The sequence below is a fragment of the Melopsittacus undulatus genome, chromosome 1 (assembly GCF_012275295.1).
Source record: "Melopsittacus undulatus isolate bMelUnd1 chromosome 1, bMelUnd1.mat.Z, whole genome shotgun sequence".
Lineage (NCBI taxonomy): Eukaryota > Metazoa > Chordata > Aves > Psittaciformes > Psittaculidae > Melopsittacus > Melopsittacus undulatus.
Window position 1 is genome coordinate 137,854,557 of NC_047527.1, and position 26,018 is coordinate 137,880,574.

Genomic DNA, 26,018 nt, shown 5'->3' on the forward strand with positions numbered 1-26,018 from the left:
TGCCAGTCAATGGCACCCGACCTTCGGCCGAGGGTCCCGGTGCTTCTCTCTGGGGTTGTGCGCAGCAGGCATGGCTTCCGTGAGCGGAGAGCGGGAGGAAGCGGTTAGCGGCGCTCAGCTCATCGCCGAGTCCCTCAAGGCTCAAGTAAGAGGGCAGGGGAGACCGGCGAGCGGGATTTCTATGGCAGTAAGGCAGGGACAGCTCCCGCCGGCACAGCGGGGCTGGAGGGAAGCGGCCGGACTCACCCTGAGCGCCGCTGCTGTTCTCCCGGGGTGGGTGGAAAGAGTTTGCCCTGCAGCTGTGCGGGGAGGAGGGAGGTCCTGCCGCAGAGCCCCAGGAGCGGCCTGGCCCTTCCAGCCGTGTCCCTGGGCATCCGTGAGGCGGTGACCTCCTGCGGCTCTCTCCAGCCTTTCGCTTAGTGTGGCTTCTTAGGAGCTTGTCCCCTCCCGAGCTCAAGATCCATGTTCCCATCAAGCAAACCTTACCGCACTGTGCGGCTGTACCTATGGCAGCTTTATGTGCCTGCTGCGCCACCTTTACAATTATCAAAATCCTCTTTTGTCTCTAAGCTTGGGGTGATGCTCACGGTCTCGACAAAGGACTTTTTGTTTGGCCTGTCACACGTGAAAAGGTAGTTCACTTGTAACAAAAATAGGCACAGTCTTCATCTGTAAGCTTCTTTGTGCACGGTGCTGCCGTTGTTTCCTGGGGCCTTTTTGGTGTTAATTTTCTGTGAAGGCATAAAAACATGAAACACGGCAAGGAATTCCCAGAGTATATGAAGGAAGGAGGAAAATGGTGTAGCAGGGATTCCCAAGTAAGAAATGATTAGTAAAAGGCACAAAGTACGTGTTAATTGGGGAGCCGGGCTGAACAGTTGTTCCACTGCTTGTAGGCCACCAAAACCCAGTGCTTTCACAACTGCACAGGACTGAGCTGCAAACATCAGCTGGCATTGTTTATATCATAGAATCATATGTTCCCACAGTGGCCTGTGAACATCTGTGAGAATGTGTATCTGTTATAATTTGCTTTTAGACTGCTTGTGTAGTTAGTCTGATTGTGTTTGCTATGTGCTTATTAAAGCTATCTTTTGGAAACAGTTCTGATTTAACATTTTTCTTTTTAGAATATCAAATACATGTTTGGCATTGTTGGTATTCCAGTCACTGAAATCGCAGTTGCAGCCCAAGCGGTTGGACTAAAATATGTAGGAATGAGAAATGAACAAGCAGTAAGTATGTAACTATAGTAGGACCAAACCTTTAATTGTTTTACAATAGAATGAAATCCAGTGTACGTTTTCTTACATCAAGAGTGTGGTCTCTGAATGTTCCTTTAAAACAACCTTCTGGAATAAGGGAGAGGATTGGTGCAATCTTTGCCCTTCTTGTGATAATTTTTTTTTTCTTAATGGAGTTTTAAAAGCTCACCAGACAGCAAACCATAGAAAGTTGTAGTGTTTCTGAATGCTTAAAATCAAGCATGATCATATGCTTAGGGTCTATATATGTAAATCACCTTTGTTGTCTAGGTATCCAGATTTTGAAGCTCATTAGCATTTTGATGTTATACCAGTACTTCTGGATTTGTTTGGCTTTCCCCAGTAGTAGCACTGTAAGCATTCAGTAGTTTCTTAGGTGGTCTGAGGGAGCATAAGAACCTCAGGTTTATACCTCACTTCCAGGGACTGCTACAAAAGCTGGTTAGCTGTCTGCTTGCTCTTGGGCTGCTAGCAAATGGACCATCAGTTTTCCGTGCTCTGATGCCCACAGATAAATAAATTGCATGATTATTACCTTATCAGGAGATTTTTCTTGTGTTTTAACTTGTTTATGGGTTCTGTCTCTCTATGAACATCCTTAATTAGAATTTTACTATTTTTACAAGGAACTCCTTCTAATATTCTGGACCTGCACATATTCAGATGCCTGTACTTTGCGGCAGTATTCTCTTTTTGTTTTCCACCGTGTAGTTCATAGCCTTCATTTTTCATCCCAGGCACAACAAAGTATTATAATAGTAGTTCTTCTAAATCAGGTGGTTACAAGCTGTATGTTTTTGCTGTCTAATCCTTACATCCTTATATTGAAATATGAGAATTTATAAAGAAGTGCTTGTCTTTATGTGGAAAAATCTTTAACACACAAGCAAAGCAAGCATATACAAACATGCTTAAAATGTGTATTTGATTCCTTTGAAGGACTGGGAGTTCAACACAGTCTTTTTATTTCTGTAGGCCATTTAGCAAGTATTTGAGTTTTAGCTTTGGTTATTAACATGATTAAAATTAATTTCCTCATGTGTCTGTAATTAACAGAGAAGATTACTTTGCACTGCCAAATGAGATGCTGTCCTACTTATCACTCTTTACTAAACTCTTCTACTATAGTGCAGAAGACAAGAAGCACCCTACTGTATAAGTGGTGAGATACTTCTGCTTAGGAGAATAACAGTAATGTGAGGGCTTGTTTTAACATCAGAATGCCAGGAGGTCTTTCCTTTGTGAACTGGAAAAGGATGAACAAGGATATATCTTGGAGTGGGTTTGGTTATGCTTTTTATCCTCAGTGGAGACAGAGTAATTGCTTGGCAGAGAAGAGGATAGAAGATTATACACAGTATATTCAAGATACACTTAATATTTACATGTCATAGCTTTAATTGTCTAAGTATCTTAGTTGTGTGGACTGTCTGTGGAGGATGTGTATACAGCCACTTACTTTATTTGTGAAGGAAGCTGTATATGATCTGAGGGGTTGAGTTTCTGCCTCATTTCTGGGCCAGATGTAGCAGAAGCCCATAAAACTGCAGAATAAACAGCTTGACTAGAAAGGCCAGGTTAAAGCATAAAGTTAAAAGCCAAATAGTACTACCAATATCCATTAGCTTGTCTCCTGTGGTCTATAATGTGTTGTAAATTTGCTAGAAGCAGATTAACTCATGTCCTCTATGCGCTTCAAACACTGAATAGTTATATTGCAATTTGATGGGGCGTGTGTGTTGTGTATCTGTCCCTGGGTAGTTAGAGGTTGCTGTGATAGTTTAGAAGACTGATAGCAGGGTCAGTTTTAGACTTCAGAGAAAAATATTTATTGTTAAAGTTGTTCTTAACAACACACTTTGGTAATGTTTAGTTCTTAATCTTTCATAATAATTATCACTATATATTCAAAGCAATCTCTTGATAAGCATATCCTAAGTTAGTTGTGAGTATACAATATACTAGAGGTGGTGGAGTGTGGTTAGTGCTGATGGTGCTGGCTGTCAAGATGATCCAGCTCGAGGACCCTTCAGTAAGAGCAGCTGAAACCAAAGTGGGCATTTTTTTCCTCCTTAGGTTCAAGATCTCTTCTTATAAGACGTTTTGGTCTCTGAACAGATCTTACCCCTTGTCCTTTGTGCCTGGACTATGGACTGTGTCATGCTGGACGGTGCTTTCCCAGGCCAAGACAGGTGTCTTATCCTGCTGCACTCTGTTGGGATTTTTTGTTCTTTTTTTTCCCCTTGTTTAGCCATTGCCACTTTACCTAAAGCAAAGCCAGTGTCATCTCAGATCTTAAAGTTACACTTTCTCAGTGACTAGTAATTGGCCTTTAGCGAATTATTTATTATTCTGAGATTGCTGCTTTCAACTGTGACCTGATTTTCCAGGTCCACACTGAAGTTGTATATAGTAACAGAAGATACCAAGTGTTGAGCTCAGGTTCATACAGCAGATTCTTGTAATGAGTTGATCCCAGGCCCTCTAGGCCAGTCGTGGAACATTGAGCATTGGGTACAATTAAAATAAGGGCTTATGAACTGCTCCTATGCATGGCTGTACTCTTTCAACTGGGCCACTCTGTACAAAAATGCTTAAATGCTGTTTACTAGCTATGCTGTATTAGTTTGCTTACGTTTGAGTTGAAAACATACTAATTAAACCCTCCTTAGTGTACTTCTACCTATATGGGAGGAAGAAGCCTCTGCTTTGGCTACAGTTCAAATCCAGCACTCATGGATGGTTGCAGATTTTAAGTTTAGTGCCTCTGTCTGGCTTCCTACATTTCTTTCTAATGCAGGTTGTGGTTTTGGTAGAAAATTTCATTTTATATGCCTATACCCCTCTTGCCTGTCTGATGAACATCAGGAACTAGTGTATGCTGATAAACTGTGTTGTGACCTTAACAGATAAAGTGCCATCACTCACATTTTAGTAGTGAGGGTGCAAGGTTCATCACTAAAGTGTTTTTTTGTCCATACTATTGTTCACACATGCAGAAAACCAAGAATCTTTTAAGCATACCTTCGAAGTTATTTACCATCTCCTCTAAATACAGATAGCTTTAGTTATGTTGCTTCCTTGCAGAGTGAAGCAGTAAAAGTTTTAATGACAATGACTGTATGTGAACCCAAATTCTACGTACTGCATTATTTTGCCACTTAGTTCTAAAACCTGATTGCCATGGAGACACAACACCATGCTTTGAGCTCCATTAGCAAGATTCTTTTAGTAACACCTACTCCAAATATTGCTGAATTTTTGCACACAGATATGTCATCAAATTGTTACCTGATTCTTAAACATTACTGGCATTTTTCCTCTTCATGTCAGGCATATGAAAAGTAGAAAGAGGTTTTTATTGTCAATGTACTTTTTTTGTCAACAATTCCTTATCTTAATGCTGCAAAGAAAATGAGGGTTTCTTCTCATTCTTTGGGCTTTTGCTCACACAGTTGGTCTGTACCTATGGGAGTGTGAAGATACTAAAGACTGTTGCTCCTTCCATGCAAAAGCTTATAAGACATCTGTGTTTTCACTAATTTAAGCTGAGATTTCTAGCATGCTGTGTTACCTAGAATTATTCCTAGGTTTGAGGAAAATATTTCTTGTAAACTTTTAGGGGCTTGTTACTTCTTACCACATTAGCAGTCAAAACTGACACGCAAAATTTCAACTCTTGCATTTTTAAATAGAGGCAGGCTGTAAGGCCAGGACCTTACTTTAAAAAAAAAACAAGTGTATATATTAAAGATAAAAATAAATTGCAAAATGAGCTTTTTCCATTAAGTGTTAGAACTTGCTGAATTCAAGACAAAAGCATGAGAACATGAAGGAGTTGGCAGTGTCACAGGTGTGAAGCCTTTGGTGTTTGTGGGTCACTTGTCAGCTTCCTTTCTGCTTGATCTCATGTTGTCTTGTTACCAGGTGAAATTTATGTCTGAGTGTTTAATAGATAATTATGCTACAGCAGTAGCATAAAAACATACTCTGAAATAATACTGGTGATAAGCTAGGATAACACAAGTTGTAGGTGTAACTTTTGGGAAAATCATTCAAAATACAGTTTTTCTTTAAAATGTTGAAGTAACTAAAGCTAAGTGTGGTACTAGGAGTGAGAAGTACTTCAGCAGCTCAGCTTGTAAAAGACAATTGCTAACTTCTCATTAGCCTCTGCAGTGTGTGATTTCAACCTTTTGCCAAATTTCTGAAGTACAGTGAGTCATTCCAGTAATTGCTGGATTTCTGCTTACTGCTTTTTTCTTGCAAATCCCTCTTCTGTGTTAGTCCAGAACACAGAAGATTCTTACTTCGCTGTACTCATTTTGCTTCCCTGGTTTTAGGGGTTTTCTTATGTATATGGGGCTTGGGTTTTTTTGTTGTTTGTTTTTTGTTGTTTGTTTTTTGTTGTTTTTTGTTTGTTTGTTTTTTCCTTTTAATCCCAAATATTTCCTGATGGAAAAACAGGAATCTGAAATATAGAGAGCAGTCATGAGATTTTTCACATAAACCTTCATGAACACACCTTACGATGGGGAGGGTGAAGGGGTGCATTTACTTATATTTAAGCTCTGATGATACGGGTAAAATCTGTATCTGCTTATTTTTGTTGAAAGTTATGTGCAAGATATCATTAAATGTGTAAATAATAACTGTATCATTAACTCCAATATTTTCAATAGGCCTGTTATGCTGCATCTGCTGTTGGATATTTGACTGGCAGGTACATTCCATATTTATTAATATTTATAGTAATACATTTTATAATAGTAACTGTGTTAGACTCAAAAGAAGCTAGGAACATTTCTCTGTTTTGGAGCTGGGTATTTTCAGTGTGTGCAGATGTAGGGCACTTAATATGGAACATGAATTTTAAAATAACTGTCAATAAGACTTATCAATATTTCTGTTGCTCTGATTCAGGGCAGAAGCAATGAGATGCTTAAGCTCCTATAATATTGCCCACTTTATAACTTTCCTCCCCACCCCCCCTTTTAATATCTGAAGAGTAGCTTGACACCACTGGTATGAGGGGCAGAAATGCCACTGTTGCTTTTTGCAACTTGGTGGACCTGCTATACATCAATCTCATCGTCTGGGCTTATTGTTAAACAAATACCTTACCAGTACAGAGACTGATCATATGCCTTACAGTCTCCCAGACAAGGTACTGGCTTTTCCTCTTTTACTGCATTTTGTTCTTAAGGTCTTTGGGAAGCATTCTGTGACCTGTGAGGTGTGCTTCTTGGGTATCCCTTGGATCCTTTTCTAAAGTAAACATCTGATGTCTGCTGTCTCACAAATGCACACCCAGTGATGCAGGTGACCATTCCTTATTCCATCTGCAGGCATGACACCCATTATATGCAGTTTTATCATTTTTCATCCTTTGAATAAGCCTCTTGAATTAAGCTGGGGGGTTTTGGGTGTGGATTTTTTTCTGATATGTGTAAAATCTGTAAAGCTACTGAAGAAAAAAAAAGTCATTCTTAACTACTGAGCATTTCTTATCACTTTACGGAATATGAAGTGCCTCTGCCTGGAATTAAACTGATAAAATTTGTGTTGAACTGGAAGCACTTCTTCCCTTGTGAGCTTTCTTTATTGATATCTAGTGCTGAAGTGAAGCTGAAAAAGTGCAAACGTAAGTGTTCCATAAATTCCATATAAATGTGATGAAAGAAGTAAGGAGCTGTGAAACAAGCCTGGGTACATTGCAGATGTCTGTGTGGGTAGCACGTAACAACTGTTCACTTGCTCTTTCAATTAGGTTGATGACTAAATGATTTGATTCCCATGTCTGTCTTTAGTCCTTTATACAAATCTCTTGAATACATGCTTGTTGATTACATGATTAATATTTTAATTTCAGGTGGTTTTTTGTTTGTTTTTGTTTTTTTCTTCTCTTCTCTAGACCAGGAGTATGTCTTGTAGTGTCCGGGCCAGGTTTTTTACATGCTCTTGGTGGGATGGCAAACGCAACCGTGAACTGCTGGTAATTTAACAACATTTTCCCTTTAAAAGTCTAATAATTGTTTGCTATTTGTTGCAGATGTTGAGCTCCACAGTATTTAGTATAGGACTTTTATTTCTTTCATGTGGGTAATGAGAAGCAAATTCGTGATTTATCATCCCTAAAAGTCATTTAGTTCCACGTTTTGTGTTCTCATGGATAAGTTCTCCTTTTTGTCTTACCTCATGTGCATATATTGGGAAATCTGTTATTATACCTGATTGTTTGGATGCATTTGAAAATGAAATGATATTCAGCTTGTAATGCTTTATTGGTCATGAAGACTTTTAAAGGTTTTTTCCTAAATTTAAATACACATCACTGTTGAATTACTCTTTCATATGTGAACAAATTGACAATTGCATTGTTACAATCCTTATTTACTCTCCACACAGACATTTAGAGCAGTCATAAAATATTGAATTAAATGATGTACAGAGTGATAGCATTTACTCCCATAAGTTTTGACTGAGGCATAGCAGTTTTAGCTGGTTTGCCACTCAGAAGGCTGTATGCGGTATTTTGGGTAGAAGCTCTGCTAATACCAGTCACACCTGATGGGAGGCATAAGATGAGCAGTAGCTGATTGACAAGAGAAGCTTCATAATAGAATGGTAGCAAATCAAGTCTCTGGGGAAAAAAATACCTCTAGTGTTCAAATACTTTAAAAAAAAAATTATTGGCTAAAGTTTTGCTGTCCCTATGTGGCCTTAGATAAAAAAAGTCATTTGAAAACCCTTTCTTTGAGCAGTCATGGATTTGGTTATAAGAAAGAAGTATTCATAGCACTTGCTTATGGATTTGCAGGATTTGTTTCTGTTTTCTCACACTTTTGCCTGACAACAGGTAAACAGGCCTTGTTTGTCAGGTAAAACAGACCCATGACCTGATGATACTGCATAAACTCCTAGTAAAAAGTGGAAGTGACTTACCTAGTTCAGCAGATTTCACAATATAGCAAGAAACTGGTTTTCAGTGGCCAAACTAAAGTATTTGGCCAGTGATATTTTCATTGGTCACATCAGGCTTGCTTTTAGCCTGCCACTTGATGAAAGGAGCATTCACAGACCCTAAATTTAGCCTAATGAAATTTTTTTCTTGGCTCATTCATCAGTAGGCACCTCCATTGAGTGGCTGAGAATCCCAAACATGGTTTTTCACATTTACTTTTTGGCTGGCAAAACCATTGTAAGAAAGGATGCCATGCTTTGAAGAGGAAAACAGGATTTTTATGTTAACTAATCATTAGCTTTCTGGCTTGCTTCACTAGATAGCAGCTTGGGCAGAAGTTATGGAGAAGTGTTGCAAGGGAAGAGTAGTAGTAGCCCAAGCAAAGGAGGTGAAAAAACAATACACACTAGGGCGTTTTGTTACACCAGTCTTGCACAGTCTGCATAAAAAGAGACATAGGCCTGTATCATCTCCACATCTTTCTTCTGGCCATGTACTGCTGCTTGCCCTCTTGACAGCTCTGGCACTTGTCTGTCCCAACAACCACATTAGATCTTCCTATTTCTCCGGCAACAAGGTGTTAAGTCTCTTGCTCTATACCATCCCCTGTGAAGAAGTGGTGTGAGTAGACCAATTTGTAAGGCAAGGTTTGCCTTCACAGCTATCTCCCAAGTATCATGTGATTCCATGACACTACGTCTGGCATTGTTAATGTGCTACAATGGCTGAGCTTTGGTCCATTCCTTACAGAAGTAAGCTAATAGTTGATCTGACTCTGCTTGTTCTGACATAACTCGGACTAAGCGATAGTCACTAAAGCTCTGTCTTGAGTTTTTCTCCTTGAGCCTGGAGTCCCTTTCTTCTGATCCTGTTCTGTTTCATTCTCATTTTGAGAAAGAAACTTACCAACTGTAAGAAAGTCAAGCAGTCTGATAGCTTAATGTAATGCTAATTGTGCTTTTTGGATTTTACTGCCTGAGCACATCTAGGCTGAGTAGAAGAGCCTTTGGTTTATCTGGAAGCTTGTCACAGTGAACACTTGGACATGTAAATCTAGCTACTGAGGTAGCTAATGAGGCCTTGGTAGACTGACTTTCTGAGGGTAAAACCTTTTGATATTTCATGTTAAAAGTTACATGCCGTGCTGCCTCTCCTGCCTCATCCTGAGCAAAAGTTCTAGTATCTTCTTTGGCTGTGAGAATAGACTCCAAAGAAGAGTTTGCAATAGTTGGTAAGTTTTTTGTGTACAGTAGCATGGTGCCATGATGCCATGCTCTTCACCTGAAGTTGCACCTGATTTTTTTTTTTTTACTTTCAGTTTGCTTCTCCTGCAAGTCCATAAGGCTTGCTATTCTTATTAGTTTTATTATAGTCAATGTTCTTCCTGCCTCGCTGTTGTGTTTGATTTCATTTTATAAACACAGCTTTTTAAAGTGTCTGCAGTATTGTGACAGTAGTACAATGATTTCATTGGGGGAAGAACTTTTCTGGTTATAACTGTGTAAACCTTAAAAGCAAAACCGAATCTTTTTCAAGATACAGCTATTGGAGTTGACTTTCTTAAGAGTAGAGCATTTTCTTAATTATATTTCAGTATTGGGAAGCAGTAGTTGTTTTGTTTCTTAAAACATACTTAAACTTGAAAGAGATAAGTGAAAGGAACATAAGGTTTGTCACTGAGAACAGTCTGGTTATATATGGATAGCGATGGGCATTTTGCTCAGAGTAGAGAATCAGCAGAATAAAATATCTACAGCATACATCAAATGCATTTTTCCATAATGATTTTTTGCAGAAATAAGCCTGAAATTCTCATCTTGCAGTGTCAGGGGATTAGAACTGTGGGTTTTTTTTATTTGTAGCAGAGAAATGGCATGGTTATGAAGCTTGGCTCTAGATACGGGTATCCCCAGATCTTAGGGTGACTAAATTTAGGATTATACATTGAGCTCACTGTAAATGTTTCAGCTTAATACATTGCATAGATAAATGCAGTCAAAGGAAAGGCTCTATCTGAAGAGATTTTTTTTTTAGGAGAAAAAGCCTAGAAAGCTGTTGACCCAATACTTTATTTAGTGTGGAGGAATGAGCAGATTAATAAAACAGTTCTCTTTTATTGACTCGTCATTTAGCACTTCAAGGATTTGACCTACAAACTGAATAAAAGACCAGTTGTTATTCACTGTAGGGAAATTAATTATTTTGTGGCAGTGATAATAAAAACATGCTCCTGTGGAATGTATAACCTGTATTGTAAATTTGTGCTGCCTTTCTCACATAGCCATGAACTAATTTAGGAAAGAACAGGAATGCTTATAGGCATGTTAATTTTTTGTTCATCTCTTTGGTCTTTGGGGTTTTTTTACAAAAAACAATGCAGGAAGAAATGCTGTTGGATAGTTTGCTAACTTCTGCTACCTTGAAAATTGCATATATATATATATAAAGATTGTTTTCTTCTGTATTTCTAGTGTTTGTGCATCTTACATTGCCTCTTAAACATTTTGATACTTTTTAGATCAATCAGTACTTGTCAGCTTTTTAGATTAGTTGTTGTCATTCCTCTCAAAACGCTTTGTCACCCATGCTATCAAAATTGCTAGAAACATGACTTCAGTTTTGAATTTTTATGCTGGATGCAGATCACTTAAAACGTCCAGATTGTCCTAAAACTAGTGACCCAAAAGCTGATAAGAAATCTACCAGCTGACACACTGGTGTTTAGAATCTACTCCTGTATAGTGCTGGTCACTTCCTATTCCTGTTGAGATCTGTGGGTGCTGAACGTGCACACCATGCTAAGAGCAATAGGATTTGACCATAAGGAATTTACAGATGTGATTGCAGGTATTAAAAAATCTGTATGCTTAAGGTTGTTTGTTTTTTTGTTTTGGTTCATAATACACTTTTCTAGGCCTTTGATTGTTATTGGAGGCTCTTCTGACAGAAATCAGGAAACCATGGGAGCTTTCCAGGAATTCCCTCAGGTATGCAGACATACAGTTTTCTACAGAAAGGTTGCAGTTAAATAATTGATGTTGTTTATTCATTAGTATGGGAATAACACCACCAAACACTAACATTTCCTAACAGATCTTATAATGCTGATGACTTGCTCCATCTACTGGTTGAAAAATGACATTGGATAAATATAGCTGATAACCTGGAATGTCTTTTTCCGTACTCATGTTAGAATTCATGAACCGTTTTAGGTTCTCAGTTGGTATAAATTGCCTTCGTTTGTTCTGAGATGGGAGACTGTAAACTCTCCAAGAAAAGTAGCACCAATTTCCAGGAGGAAAAAGAATAAGTACTTAAGCACGTAAGAGAATGAGTATGGCTTTGACAGTTTCTGTCAACTGAGGAACTGCATTTTTCTTCATGGGGGTTTTCAGCTTGTTGCTTTCCATTTGGCATTTCTTCCATTTTATTCAGGATGAAATGAGATGGGAATGATCAAATCACTTTGCTAAATCGATATAATAGTTATATGCATTTATTCAGGTTGAAGCTGGTAGACTGTACAACAAGCTGTCTGTCCGCCCAAGCAGCCTAGAAGCTATTCCTGCTGTTGTTGAAAAGGTATGAAAAATAATAAATTAGCAAGAGATCATTAAATAACTGTCTCCTTCTATATAAGCTTTGAGGGTTTATTTATGTAGTTGTTACCAAAACCAGTTTTATCTAGCAGATGTTAGGTGATGTAGTGAATTAACAAGCAGAAGGGTCTTTCCTATGAGCAATGCTATGAAACAGGTTAGAAACAGATTCTGGACTAGCCTGATGCTTACTGATACCTGCAGTGTTTTTTGTTAGCTTCAGTCAGAGTTGGAACATTCTTATGAAACAAAAAGCTTTTAGGGAGAGGTGCAATAACTAGAAACGTAATAATGCAAACTTCAGCTCTTCTACCACTCTCATTACAAGAAGGAGATTTAGAGGGTGGGCAGAGGAGATAGTTATATTTGAGTTTTGAGTTTGGTGCTGGTTTGTTGGGATTTTTTGAGGGAATGAGAGAGAACACTTCCTTACCTTAGTGCTTCAGAAAGGGTTACAAAAGTCTCTTGCTATTGCTGTAGCAACACTTTAGCCGTGTCAGCCTAAATTCTGCATACAGTGCTACTGTTTTCCAGAAGTGCAAATTCAGCAGTTCATCTACCTGCAATAAAAGAAGTGGAATGCAAAGTAATAGAAAATGGAGGCATTGGTTGTCATTGTTCAGTGTTTGTGCTACTTTAAAGAGAATGCTGTGTGAAAGTTTAATTTAGGATTTCCAAACATAGCAGCTAATGCAGCTGTCTCACTGTGAATTAGGCAAAAAACTTACAGTCTAATACTGTCCATCTACTGAAAGGCTTCTGTTTGTATTTAGGGGAAAATGTATCAAAACTTTGATTTATTGGGAAAAAAATCAATCCTGTGGTGGTTCAGCAGTATGAAATAGCATGTTCCTTCTCCTGGAGAAGGGGTTTCTTGGTTTTTACACATAAAGATTCTTAATGTGTTCTTAAGTGGTGGTTAACACTGATTATCTCTTTTCTAGGCTGTAAGAACCAGCATATATGGTCGTCCAGGTTCCTGCTATATTGACATACCTGGAGATTTTGTGAATCTTCAGGTGAACAAGAGCTCTGTCAAGTGCGTAAAGATTACATTCATTATTTTTCAAGTCACTGAATGAACTTTAGTTATTTTTGTATTTTCTTAAAACAAGAAAATCCACCCTCTGAATGTAAACATTCCATCACAATGTGCCATGGATTATAGTTTGTAATGAAATGTGCGAAAAGGAATGACGTAATATGATGTTAATACAGTATAATGTCACTTTGTATATCTCTGGAACAGCACTACCTGTGAGATGAAAGGAATATGCAAGAAAAGCTTTAGAGCCTGTTTAAATAAAAATATATTGTGTTCTGATAAATGCTGAGAGTAACATGGTGTGTAGCAACTGTGGCTTTATCTTTCAACATTTCTTGCTTTGAATTTTTTAAGAGCTTCTTTTGCTTGACTTCCAGGTATGTGGAATGCTGCCTGCCACCTCCCATCAGCACAGCTGAAAGCTCTGCTGTATCCAGAGCAACATCTATCATTGCTCTTTCCAAGCAGCCTCTGCTCATCATTGGCAAAGGTAGCATGCTTCGATGTTGCTTTGAACCATACAAATTCAGGACAAGGATAAGAACTAAAGTAACTTCTTTTCCCCATAAGTGTTAGCACTGTCTATTCGCACTGTCCTATGCACTATTAAAAAAAAAAAAGGTACCTGAAACAAAACCTATAAACTTCTTCAAAAGTTGATGTTAAAATCTAATCTGTTCTTAGAGTATTTTTGTTCTGGTGTGCAACTGTTGTCTTTTTCATCTAGTATAAGGGAAAAGGATTTCATCAGTTGACAAGTTTGAGTAGAAAATAGTGGGTAACCACTCTCTTAAGACTGGAGCCAGTACCAAAGTATCACTTCCAAAATTTCAAACAAATACTTTTAAGAACTGAATTGAATTGAAATAACCTACTTATTTCACCCAAGCTATTATCCTACAGTTGCTGGTATCATCCATATCTTGGAGAGAGGTTCTACATTTAATCAGGGACTCAAATGATTGAGATGAAATGGATAATTTCATTGATTAGGTAACAAAATAGTAGACAGAAGGTAGATCAGGAAAGGGTGGGGTTTTTTTTCCTCCCTCTCTCTGGCTTAGTACACATGAACACGAGGGTGTTCTTTGAAAGTGAAAGGTAAGAATATTAAACACGTAAATGCATGTTTTGTTGATGTCAACAATTGAGAATTTACTTAACAAATACCTCTGGACTTTCTGCTACGTATTGTTAGCAGAAGTTTATTCTTCAGTATTTAAGACTTATGGACTTATGTTATTGCATGAGCACCAGTCACTGCTCTAGATTTCTAGATTTCCTGCGCACCCTTAATACAGCAGCCATGTACTGTAAATGTATGGATAGGCACACAGCTTTTTACAATGTCATCTTTTGAGCTGGGTTTTTGTTTGGTTTTTTTTCATTAAAGACTTATAGTAAATCTGTTTTGGGCAGATTGTTATGGATCATGTGGTACAACAGCGTGCAGGGGGCAAGCAAAAAATGACATGACACAACACAAAGACTGTCATCTGTTGCTGCTGCAGAAGTCTTGGCCCCATAATACCAAATTCACCCACTCAAAATTATCATTTTAGATAAACAAAATTTCCTATTTTTTCCCTGCCCTGCTTCACAGAAATAGCTGAATACTTCAGCTAAAGTCTTAGCAGGCAGGGGAGGAGGGACAAGGCTTTTATAAACAAATATGGGAAATCTGAACCCAAATACCTGTAGTTTGGCATATTATGGTTTGAATTCTCCACAATGAAAAATAACAGGCAACTTTCATAATGAGAAATAGTACTCTTTCTGCCATGAATGTAATCAGGTTAATTGAAGTTCAAGCAAATACAGTAGGCTTCTGTAGTATTAAGCAGTCTTTTTCATTTCATTCAGGTGCTGCTTATTCACACGCTGAAAACAACATCAGAAAGTTGGTGGACCTTTGTGGACTGCCTTTTTTGCCTACACCAATGGCAAAAGGAGTAGTTCCTGATAACCATCCAAATTGCGTAGCTGCAGCAAGATCAACGTAAATATAAAGCAAGGCTTCTAATCCTAACATCTAAGAATCAACTAGGAATTCTGGTGGTCTACAGATGCCAGGGAAGACCAAGTGCATACAACAGATTTTTCAGCCACACTTTGTACCTCGTTTTAAAGCACTGAAGATCTTGCTTGGAAAGAGACAACAGATTTAGGTGGATCACTTTTGACAATGCTCTAAGAGGCCTGGCCAGGAAGATACTTTATCTGATAGCTAATATGCCATAACTGTGAAATCTAGGACAAGTAGATTTATCAGCGTTATTAGTATGTATTTAATAACGTAAAATGAAACTGGCAAACAGTTATGTTAAACATTTAACTTGGCGCACTACCAGCTTTTTATTTTAAAACCATAAACAAGAGTTTAAGATGCACACATTGCAGTTGAAGTTTTGCTATCTGCTGTCTCTGCATGATGTTTGCAATACACCATGGGTAAATTCCACATTATTTTAAAAGAAATACAAGGTATTTCAAACTACACTGAAGGACTGTGTTGTAAAGTCATTTGTAAGAGGTGGGGGTTTTTTGTCTTTTGCAAAATTAATGTGAATGGACTGTGAGAACCCTATTAGGTATGAATATGCACAGTCAGCTTACAGATGGAGCATTTAAATACTTTGAGATTACAGTATTTCTGTTGTTGAGCATCTTAGTTTTATCTCTGTTAAGCATGCTGTTAAGAAAAATGGAGAATAAAAGAACATACCAAATATTGTCTGCCCAGTTGAAAGGTAAATTAACAGGAGTCCAAGATGAAAGGTCCACAATAATCTTAATTTTGGCATCTGCTATTGCCAGTGTCAAAGTAGTAAGTCTTTTGCTTTAACCTCAGCGTAGTTTACTACTTACAGTAGTAAGTCTTCTACTCTAATAATTCCTTTCCCAAACATGGTGTATCAGGAAAATTGTAGAATCATAGAATGGTTTGGGTTGGAAGGGGCCTTAAAGATCATCTAGTTCCAACACCATGCTGTGGGCTGGGACACCTTCCGCTAGACCAGGTTGTTCAAAGCCTCATATAACCTGGCCTTGAGCACTGCCAGGGATGGGGCAGCCACAGCTTCTCTGAGTTCCTAAACTCAAGAATGGCTTGATACTTGGCTGTGTAAAAAGATACAGGTCTTGGGGGCTAAGCAAGCAATTTAGAGAAAATAAAGATTATATGTATATTCTGAGGTTTGCTGTGGTGGTTAGGTTTACTTCTAATTTTGCAAACATTATTAAATTTCATACTAATTCCTGCTTAACTAATTCTCTTCTTTCCCTTTCTCAGGGCATTACAGCATGCTGATGTAATCATCCTGCTTGGTGCAAGGTTGAATTGGATTTTGCATTTTGGTCTACCACCAAGGTTTCAAAAAGATGTAAAGGTTATTCAGGTGAGCAGGAAAATGATCATTTGTCATGTGCAGAAAGTCCTCTTCCTGCATTGCCTAGAGCAATTGATGTAAATTATTTTGGTATGGTGTTACTTGCCACATGAAGTGCACTATGGATAGTGACAACAGTGCACCATAGTTATGGTAGTTGTCCAGAAATACTTCTAATTTCTTTCATTATTTCTTTTACTTTCCTTTATTTTTCTAAAAATGGTTACAGTGTTGTTCCAGCCACCAAGGACTTGGTGCGGCTCTAGTGATAAGAGCAGACATTTCCATGTAGCTGGATTACAGGATTAGACTCACTATATTTGCGTGATCTTTGGAGCGCTGGAATTCCTGTGATTGAAAGCAAATTGTGTTGAAAGTGTGACATCTTTCGAACTGTTTGATTGCTCTCCCAGGCAGATTTTCTGAAATAGAGTAACTTTCAGATCCAAGGTCGGTCATTATAAGAGTTAAGTCCCTCAGAAATAAGAGGAAGAAAGGCTATTTAACTAATTAATGTATTAGGCAATCTGCCAGCTCTTAGAAGGACAAGTCATTAAATTGTTTATGTCCTCAAAATCTCCTCCCTTAGAGTCTATGATCAAGGAATATAGAAGTTGATTCAGTGTGCTGACTGGCCTGCCTTCAGTCGTCTGGAACATAATCTCAGGTTCCAAACTTTGCATCGTTTCCAGAGGAATAATGTAATTTTTGTAGGCTGGAGTTCCTTTTGATTTATGAAAGAATACATTTTTTATACTTCCTTCGTCTAAAGAAAGCAAAGAAAACTTTTAATATTATTTCACCTCACTAAAAGTGTATCTTTTCACTGTCAAGGGTTAGTATTGGAATACTGGTTCAGTTCATAGCCTGTGTAACCTGATCATAAGTTAGTATTTCATGAAACCTAAGAGGCCTGCTACATCACTGATAAAGAAAATGGGGAAGTTGCTTCAGTGGTTATAATTTACTTTTCAGTTTCTTCGTACTATCCAAATTCTTATTGCCAGGTAGCACACACAGACTTGGTAAGAAAATTACTGCTTTCTATAGCCTTTAAGGGTATACTTAAGCCTAGGTTTGTAGTTTCCATATAATTATTAGAACATCAAGGAGAAGGTAGTGGTGATTTTAGTGATAAAAGTTCTAAATTGTCAGCAAGAGCTTGTAAGAAGCAGGTAGTTAATTTTAAGTCAATTATATATATATATACACACATATATATATATAAACTTTTATTAAAATAGATATGTACCACAGGATTTTCCTTTAAATAAAGGATTTCCCATGCCATGTCAATGAAAGGCAGAGGGTTTATCTGCACAGCCAAACCAAGTGTGAAGACATTGTTAGACCATGTTTTTCACTGTAACTGAAAAAAAAATGTCTTTAATATCCTGGAGTTAATGGTAGCCTTTCTTTTTGAAATACAGATTGATATTTGTTCAGAAGAGATGGGGAATAATGTGAGACCAGCTGCAACTTTATTAGGTGACATAAATGCCGTGACTGGACAGGTAACGTAACATCAGGTGTCCTTCTGTTTAGAACTCAATCTCCCATGATTTATATGAAGTTACTAGAGAAAAGAAGAAAACTGTTCAAGGAAAACCATTTTTCAGGCAACATATTTAATGTTAAAAGATTCTGATTAGTGTTACTGTGGTTGTGCTGGGATCTTTCTTTGTAATGTTATTCTTGGGCTCATGATGGTTTGTTATTTTTGAAATGCGTTGAAAGAAATCTCTGCAACATTTCAATGTTGTTCCAGTTGTTGGAAGAATTCAGCAAAAGATCTTTGAAATATCCTTCTGATTCAGAGTGGTGGAAGAGACTACGAGAGAAAATGCTGAACAATGAGGAAAAATCAAAGGTAATATTAAAGAAGAGAGGTTTCCTTCCTTAACAGGTACCAATGCATAGTCAGTTTTGTCACTGATTTATGTCCAAACTTCTCAATTCTGACAGTTGTGTCACACAGGCTTTGAAGATTTATGCTATTCTGGTACAGGCTTACTCTTGTCAGGCTTGTGAGCTGTAAGTTAAGTCTTAATACTTAATTCAAACTGTGTGGAAGCCATTGAACTTTGGGGCTGGGTTTTTAAAACCAGTAGCAGAAGACCATAGCCAGAGCTGCTGTATTATGAGCAGTGACCTCTAAGCAATGGACAGGTACTCCAGGTACTTCCAGGTAGTCCAAGTGGAAGCTAGCTTCCATGAAGATACATTCTTAATTTTCTTCTGTAATTGTGCTGGCTAGTGGAGTTGGTGGGAATATAATTTGTATTAAAAGCAAGTAGCTATTCAGGCCAAAAGACCACAGATGCCTGGCATATGCCTAACTGTGCAACTCATATTCTGCAAGTTCAGATGCATGTCTCTGAGATTGGGATCTAAAATTCTAGCAGATCACTCTTTTGAACTACTTCCCAGCACACAGGTGACAGCTCACTTAGGGTTATCAATAGTCAAACGTATGTGCAGAAAAATTTAATGTGCCTCTAGGGTTAAACTGAGTTTTAGTGGGTTCCTGTTAATGATAGGGCATCCAAGGTTGTGGAGCTGAGTGAGCTTCTGATAAATACATTGTCACCAGTATAGGAACAGAAGGAGTGATCTTGATATAGTACATGGAAAACCAAATACTCCAGCCTTACCTAGTAGGGTGCAATTTTATTTCCATCGTTATTATTTACATATCTCAGTTCTGCACCGTATTGTAAAGTCTACCCATAGGAGTTACTAATTTCTCTTACTTTTTTAAGGGATTAGCATTCCAGAAATCTCTGCCTATGAATTACTACACAGTCTTCCACCACATCAGAGAACTGATACCCAAGGACTGCATCTTAGTAAGTGAGGGAGCAAACACCATGGACATTGGACGAACTATGCTTCCAAATTACTATCCCCGTCAAAGGTGCAGTATTTTCTTTGTTGTTCTGGCAACAGGATAGATCTATGTATACATGTTAATATTTAAGTGAGGAGTATGATGGTCCAGATTTTTTTTTGGTCCTTTTTAAAGGTTCTAAATGGGGGAGGGGAAAAAAAAAGTCTAGTATGCTGGGAGAGGGGTTAAGGGAAATTTTCCACTCATTTTCTGATGTCCTGTCGTAGACTTTAATTTTTGTGACTTTTCTATGTGCTCTGCAACAGATCGTTCCTCACTCACTTTCCACAAAAGAGTGAAGAATGTAGTGTTAAATTCCCTCATCTAGATATTTGCTTCTGTTCTCAGAGTCTGGTAAATTTCGATTTAAAATAAAAGCAGTTGTTGGGTTCTGAAGTTGAAGCGAATTCATACAAAAAGGTTTTCTTTGAAACACACTTGAAACCAGAGAAAATTTAAGAAGAATCAACTAATTTTGAAAATTGGATTGTATACTGGACACACTTTCATGTAAACCTGCATACCTAAAGTATAGGCACTCAAATTTGTAAGTGTTGGTATGTCATTATGTCTAGTCTAGTTTTAATATAAGACGGAATTAAATGCCATTTCTTGAATGGTGAAAAGTGAGCTCTGTCTGGTGAGGTGAAATTGCTGGTCTGACTGTGCCTTCCCATGAAAGTAGCCTAAAGTCCTAAATGAACCTAAATACTTCTTTGTGAACAGGAAAACAACCAGCCAACCAAAAAACCCCATGCTTCCAGTAAAGTTGAGGGAAGAGTTTGCATTTCCCCCACCCCTTATTTAAAATAAGGGCCCACTAATGTTAATGGTTGTCTTTTCAGGTTGCATTGGACATATCTAAAAGCAAATTTGAAAAGTCAACCCCAGAATAATCTAGTTCTTTATGTACTTTTGTATCCATTATGTGCTTCTGACTGCAATGATCTAACTTAATTACAGCTTTAAACTTGATTTCAGAAGTTGAACAGAAGACTAAAATTAGAACAGCAGTATTTAACCAATTGCTTCAAGGAATTAAACATGGAAATATTTCATGTAGTCTGCCTATCTCTACAGTAATTGAATGTTTTTTGAAATATTGTTACTATGCAAGCTAAAAGCATACAAGAATAGTTCATTACTATACAGCTGGTGTATGAGAGCTCTTAATTCTGAGTTCCAGTATGTTTATATCACTTAAAATATTTGCAGTCTTATAAAATGTTTGAATATAATAAGTATCTGGTATCCCTTTGTACCAATTGTTCATGAAACAGTATCTGAATATTATATGGAAGATAATTAAAAGTAAAGACAAGTTACTATCGATTAACTTAAAAGCTTGAGCAGAAATGAAGGAATAGTAATTGTGTATTGTCCTCTTTAGGCTTGATGCAGGAACTTTTGGAACAATGGGAGTTGGACTGGGTTTTGCTATAGCAGCTGCAATGGTAGCTAAAGACCGAACGCCTGAAAAACGAGTCATCTGCATAGAAGGAGATAGTGCTTTTGGATTTTCTGGGATGGAGGTGGAGACTATTTGCAGGTAATTGGTTTTTGCTCAAGACCCTCTTCATATATTGCCAGGATCAGTTTAACTAGGCAGCCTAGAACACTGGTCTTAGATAGGATACTCATAACAGCATATGAAAACAGGCCAAAAAATGTACATGGTTGTGTTAATGCTGTTTTGACATCACGTGTTACCACATTTCAGGAAGAAGTGGGGTTTTTTTAAACTATTTATTTTCCTTTTAAGGAAAAGTAACACTTTTAATACACTTCTAACACCTTACAGAAAGGTGCCTGTATTTCAGAATTCTTCCAAATGCATCTATTTTCTCTTTGTAGGTACAACTTGCCAATCCTGATTATCATCATAAACAACAATGGGATTTACACTGGTTTGGGTGAAGATGCCTGGAAGGAGATGTTAAAGTTTGGAGATCCTGCTACATGGTGAGCATCTTCAAAGTATGTCTTGTTAATTAAGGAAGAAGTGGCCAAGTGGTCATTCTCTTCACTTTTAATGCTTTGTGGTCTGGATTAAAATTTTTCATGAAGTCCATTTAGTTCTAGGCTAAGTGTCTGTAGGTAAGAACAAGTTATTAAAGGTAAGCAACCAACCTAATTTACACAACTGTGCAGCAGAGAGATGTGTCTCTATTAGTTGTCTCAGGATTCTGCAGCAGCTCAGGCCACACACATCAGCCTAACCCACAAAAACATGATAATCTCCAAAATTACCTGAGACTTGTACTCTGAGATTACTCTGGGCTTCTGCTTCTGGAGCTGAGAACTCGTGACAAGAGAACTAGGCTAAAGCTTCGCTTGGGAATGTCTCCAGAAGATGAAGATTAGTATGCTACCTTATAAGCATAGTATTAATGGTGTAGGAAACTTAGTTCTTCCAGCCCACAAGAATTCATCAGGCCAGGACAATAATCATCTTAGCACTGATTTAAAGTGTGAAGTAATTAAATTGGTGTCTGGCAGCTCTTCTCTGCTGTTAATCAGAGGCTTTCCATTTTGTTCCAGTGTGCCTCCTGTGTCTCTCCTGCCAAATTCACACTATGAGGAAATTATGTCTGCCTTTGGAGGTAAAGGATACTTTGTTAATACACCAGAAGAATTGCAGAATGCTCTGAAAGCAAGCCTGACTGACAAGCATATGCCTTCTCTTATAAATGTAATGATTGATCCACAATCCGACAGAAAGAAACAGGTATATATATATTCTCCTTTCTTTTTCTGCAAACTTCCTGTAGGCAAGCCCCTGATATCCTCAGGTGGTATCACTTAAACCACAGAAAAAGCATAGTATCTTTAATTGCTGTTTCTGTAATTTATGGTTCTTTCTTTTCATACCTGACAACATGAGACCAAACAAGGTTTTGAGCAGTCTTTACTTGCTGTGGATTCCATTGGGTAGTCAATACATATTTCTGTCATGTTCCGCCTACTGTTTGTCCATTCTGATATAGTTTTTATTCCTTTCTGGTTTTGTTTTTTTCTTCCAGGAATTTCCCTGGCTGACTCGTTCTAACCTGTAGTAGAAGATTGGTGGTGCAATGCAGTGTGTTAAGAAAGCTAAATCAGTTTCCAGAAGCAGAACTGGTACAACTCCATTTTACATAAACATTGGAAAAAAATTCTGGAGCTGCTATTAGAGGACTCTTTAAATGATGAAAAGAAGCAATTCTAAAATGAAAGACACAAATGAATCTATACCAGGCTTTCTATCAGATTGTACAGCAACACTGATGATATGATCTTAAGCTACTCAGTGTAGAACTGAACAGGTTACTTTGTGTCATCTTAAATGCACAAGAGGTTCTTTGTTGTTGTCTATGTAAAAGGGAAAAATCTGGCTCTGACATGGGTTTCGATTGTTTTATTGTCTATTTTTCCATTGACTTTAAGTGCCAGTTAACTAGTTAAAGGCACTTGGGCAGTATCTGCTGCCAGGCCTACAGTTAGGTTTGTTGCAAAAAGCTTGGCTTATTAGTGCTTGGACTTCAGTCTGGGTCTGGCACGAGGCCATGGGTTACTTTTAGGGGGAGGACTATCTCTGCATGCTTTTGCAGAAAGAGAGCATCAGACAGGAGCAAGAGTACCAGAGTCTGACTTGGATGTACCACTGCCTCTTATGGCTGTGGGAAGAGGCATGTGGCATTAACTGCTTGAGTCAAGATAAGGCAATATCCTTAGGAGGACTGCTAACAAGTGCAAAAAGATAAAATGTGCAGAATGGATACAACTCATGAACAAGTGTATGAGAGAGCAGAGATGCTGTGTTTCCTGGAGTACTCTGCAAGGAACATAGATCGTTGCATCTTGTCACCAATTTTGTTTCATTCTTTTTAACTCTCAGAAGTTGATTTTAATGTTGCAGTGATTAAACACAATCCATTATGATGATGTAAAATATCTGTAAGAGTTAATGCTGGAACTGACCACAGGGGAGATCATGTGCATTGGATGCAGAAATGCAGAAATTCTTGGTTTATATTTGAAAATTAATAAAAAGTGATTTTTATATGTTTTTGCCTTTAGTGAGAGTATTTAAATTAGATCAGTGTTTTGTGTCAGCTTTTGGAAATCAGCTTCCATTGGATGTTTAGGAAAGTTGTTGAATAACTGCAGTAACATGCACAATTCATTCTAAGTCAAGATGCCTAGAAAATGGAAGGCAAAGAATTTGAAACTTTCCAGGTGATGAGAGAAGGTGATAACATAATGAAATCCCAAAAGAAAAGAATTAACACTGCAGTGTTGGGCAGATGAAACTATACGAAAGAAAATCATTTTGGAGATGAAAGAGAAACAGAGTACCTCCAAATTGTCCTAATTTTATTAAAAGGAGCAAAATGTTACAGATGCTGTAAGTCTGGGAAACGATGTATGTGGCTCCAGCTGCTGGAAATTTTTCTTCAAGGAAAGAGCATGGAATTAAAAGTATTAGACAGACTCAAGAGCTCTTGAGAGGAAGAAAATGATGGGGCCTCAGCTGAGGGAATCTGCTGTGGAAGAGGTGCAGAGTGTAAATACTGAGACTTACCTGGGACCAACAAGTGGTTACAGGAAAAGCATTACAGAGAGATCCAAAAGCCAGCAGGTAATTTACCTGTGGGACTACAGGTGAAACTGTCAGCAGCAACAACACAGTGGCCAAGAATAAAGAATGAGAAGTAAGGTTTGTTACTGTCTCAGCACCTCACAAGATAAAGTGTTGTGTGTGTGTTCTCAAACTCCTGGTGTGCTCAGCTTGCTAACGGGTTTAGGTTGTAATTAATAACTTTTTAATAATTTTCTCATTTAGTTTGCAATGAACTCTGTAGAGTGCTTGCCCTATGAACATTTGGGTATATGTTGTGTATGCTTGACTTTGATTATTATGTTATATAGCATATCCACTTGGAGGAGAAGTGAGATGTATACGTGGTCTGGCTGGATTTGTTGTTAAGCATGCATGCAAAATCCCAAGTACACTAAAACAAGCAGCAATACATCTTCAGGCCTGCTACTCAGTACACAAGAAACTAGACATAGTGGCTATAAGCTATAGTACAAGTCCTATTAAGAAGTATAAATGACACTTCTTTCCTGATGTAGTTCCTATATATTGGAATCAAAATCCCCATTGCAGCTCTTTTTATGCTATTTAAAGAGCTTGATGGCTGTGCTTAGTAGAGAAAAGAGCAGTGTTCTGAGGTGGTCTATTTAGTGGTGTTCTGAGGTCAGACCAGGTAGAAGAGCTTATTGTCTTTATGACATACAGGCAGTGTAACTTCTGCCTAGTTATTTACTTAAAACTGAATATTGTAATGAGTAAGAAACAGCTATTTTGGAGGAGCCATTTGCTGTTTCTTTGGATGATTTAATTGAAACCAGATGGACAAGGTTTGAAAAGGCCCTCAGTAAAACAGGCCCTTCCAGCTAATTATGTCACACTAATATAAATGAGAATTAGTTCAGTGTCTGTTCTTTCCAGGAATCTCTAGGCTGACTGAAGTAGTGCAGAAATAAGAGAATTAATAGAATGACAGTTTGCTTACTTGAGTCAGTATTCTTAGAAACCTTTTGTTTTCATCCATTTTTTCAAGGAGGTGATAGAGATACAGAAGCACACCACTGAAAATATTGTATAGAATAGTTTAAGCCAGAGTTCTTTTACGTTTTGGCAGCTATAGGACATTGAGCAATCCAAATAGCAATTAGTTGTGTAATACTCTATGTCAAATTCTAAACTGGATGTGGAAAAGAGATGCTTTTGAAAACAGGATTTGAATTGCTGGATTTTGGAGTTGAAGAAAGGGATTAGCAGCTCAGCTAGGTCATGTAAAAGACTACAGACACATGAATGTCAGCATTGTAGGATATCTTTGCACACAGCTGGTGGGAGATTTCCTCTAAGACTTGGTAATGCTATCACATAAGGAAGATAGTGAAAGACTGTATAAGCTTTTTTACACCTTGAGTCTACACAGCAATGTGTTTTGTGGCTTTTATTTCCTGAAAGCAATCACTATTCCTAGGCATGAATTTTGGACAATGACTACCTGTAGCCGTTGCAGTATGAAACTTCAACCAAATTGGGCAGAGAGGCCCTTCTGCTCTCCTTATGGTGGCTATAGTGGCTTTGCCTACTTCTGCACCACCTTGGAGCTGCAGTGGTGACAACACATCCTCAGGCACTCATCCAAGCTTGAGCTCCACCGTGTCTGGATCTCAGCCTCTCTCTAATGAAATCAGCACATAAAAAGTATTTAGCAAAAAAAGAAGCTGGCACTTTCTGGAAGTGTCTGAAGAACTTGTCATCTGTCTCCTTGGCACTGTCATTAAGATACTGTGCACGTGTCATTTTATAGACCTTCACATTGGAGACACTGATGTCAGTACTGGTGGACTTGAAGATACACCTGAAGTTCCAGCCAAAGCAGTGCACCAGTCTTGCAGCAAGGAGACGCTGCTGCTGGCATTTAGATAGGTAAAACCTCATTAGCCAGGCCATAAAACTTCTGCTTGCTCTGCAAACAGGGATATCTTTCAAGTGCTCAGAAAATATGTCAGGAAAAATTAATCTTTCAGCCCTATCAGTGCTTTTAAGCTACCACAGGCAAGCAGCTAATGCTGGGCCTCATTCTGTGTAGCTGAAATCAATGAGACCTTTACACTAAAACTCAGCAGTGAGAGCTGTTTTTTTTCTCCAAGTTTTCATCCGTGTGCCAAATTGCTGCTTGGTAAGGATGTCTTAAATACAAATGATTGAAGCTTCAAAAGTAGGAAACGCTGATGCAGTCTAAGTTACAGCTCCCTGATTCTGCAAAGGAAGCTGGGAAAATGCATTTGCCCAGTTAGAT

General features: G+C 38.1%; 1 protein-coding gene across 2 annotated transcripts; it reads left to right on the forward strand.

Annotated features, from left to right (window-relative positions):
* The first annotated feature begins 18 nt into the window (after positions 1 to 18).
* Positions 19 to 23,193, forward strand: HACL1 (2-hydroxyacyl-CoA lyase 1). 2 transcript variants are annotated; one of them, XM_005144464.4, is made up of 17 exons: positions 19 to 145; positions 1,131 to 1,235; positions 5,948 to 5,988; positions 7,180 to 7,260; positions 11,144 to 11,216; positions 11,734 to 11,811; positions 12,773 to 12,867; positions 13,251 to 13,363; positions 14,737 to 14,872; positions 16,166 to 16,271; positions 17,693 to 17,776; positions 18,031 to 18,132; positions 19,025 to 19,179; positions 20,543 to 20,701; positions 21,007 to 21,114; positions 21,694 to 21,880; positions 22,176 to 23,193. In XM_005144464.4, exons 1-17 carry the CDS (start codon positions 71 to 73, stop codon positions 22,206 to 22,208), a joined length of 1,731 nt encoding a protein of 576 aa, XP_005144521.3. In that variant the 5' UTR covers positions 19 to 70; the 3' UTR covers positions 22,209 to 23,193. The 2 variants fall into 2 exon arrangements, with proteins under 2 accessions (XP_005144521.3, XP_033924066.1); XM_034068175.1 differs by lacking the exons at positions 19 to 145; positions 1,131 to 1,235; positions 5,948 to 5,988 and adding an exon at positions 6,338 to 6,587.
* The last annotated feature ends 2,825 nt before the right edge of the window (positions 23,194 to 26,018 follow it).

Bases quoted from the DNA above. Each gene is read 5' to 3' on its own strand.
- HACL1 (XM_005144464.4), top strand. From the start codon at position 71: ATGGCTTCCGTGAGCGGAGAGCGGGAGGAAGCGGTTAGCGGCGCTCAG. The intron at 14,873-16,165 runs GTAAATATAAAG...TCCCTTTCTCAG, and splicing joins GTAGCTGCAGCAAGATCAAC to GGCATTACAGCATGCTGATG. The intron at 19,180-20,542 runs GTGCAGTATTTT...TGTCCTCTTTAG, and splicing joins AATTACTATCCCCGTCAAAG to GCTTGATGCAGGAACTTTTG.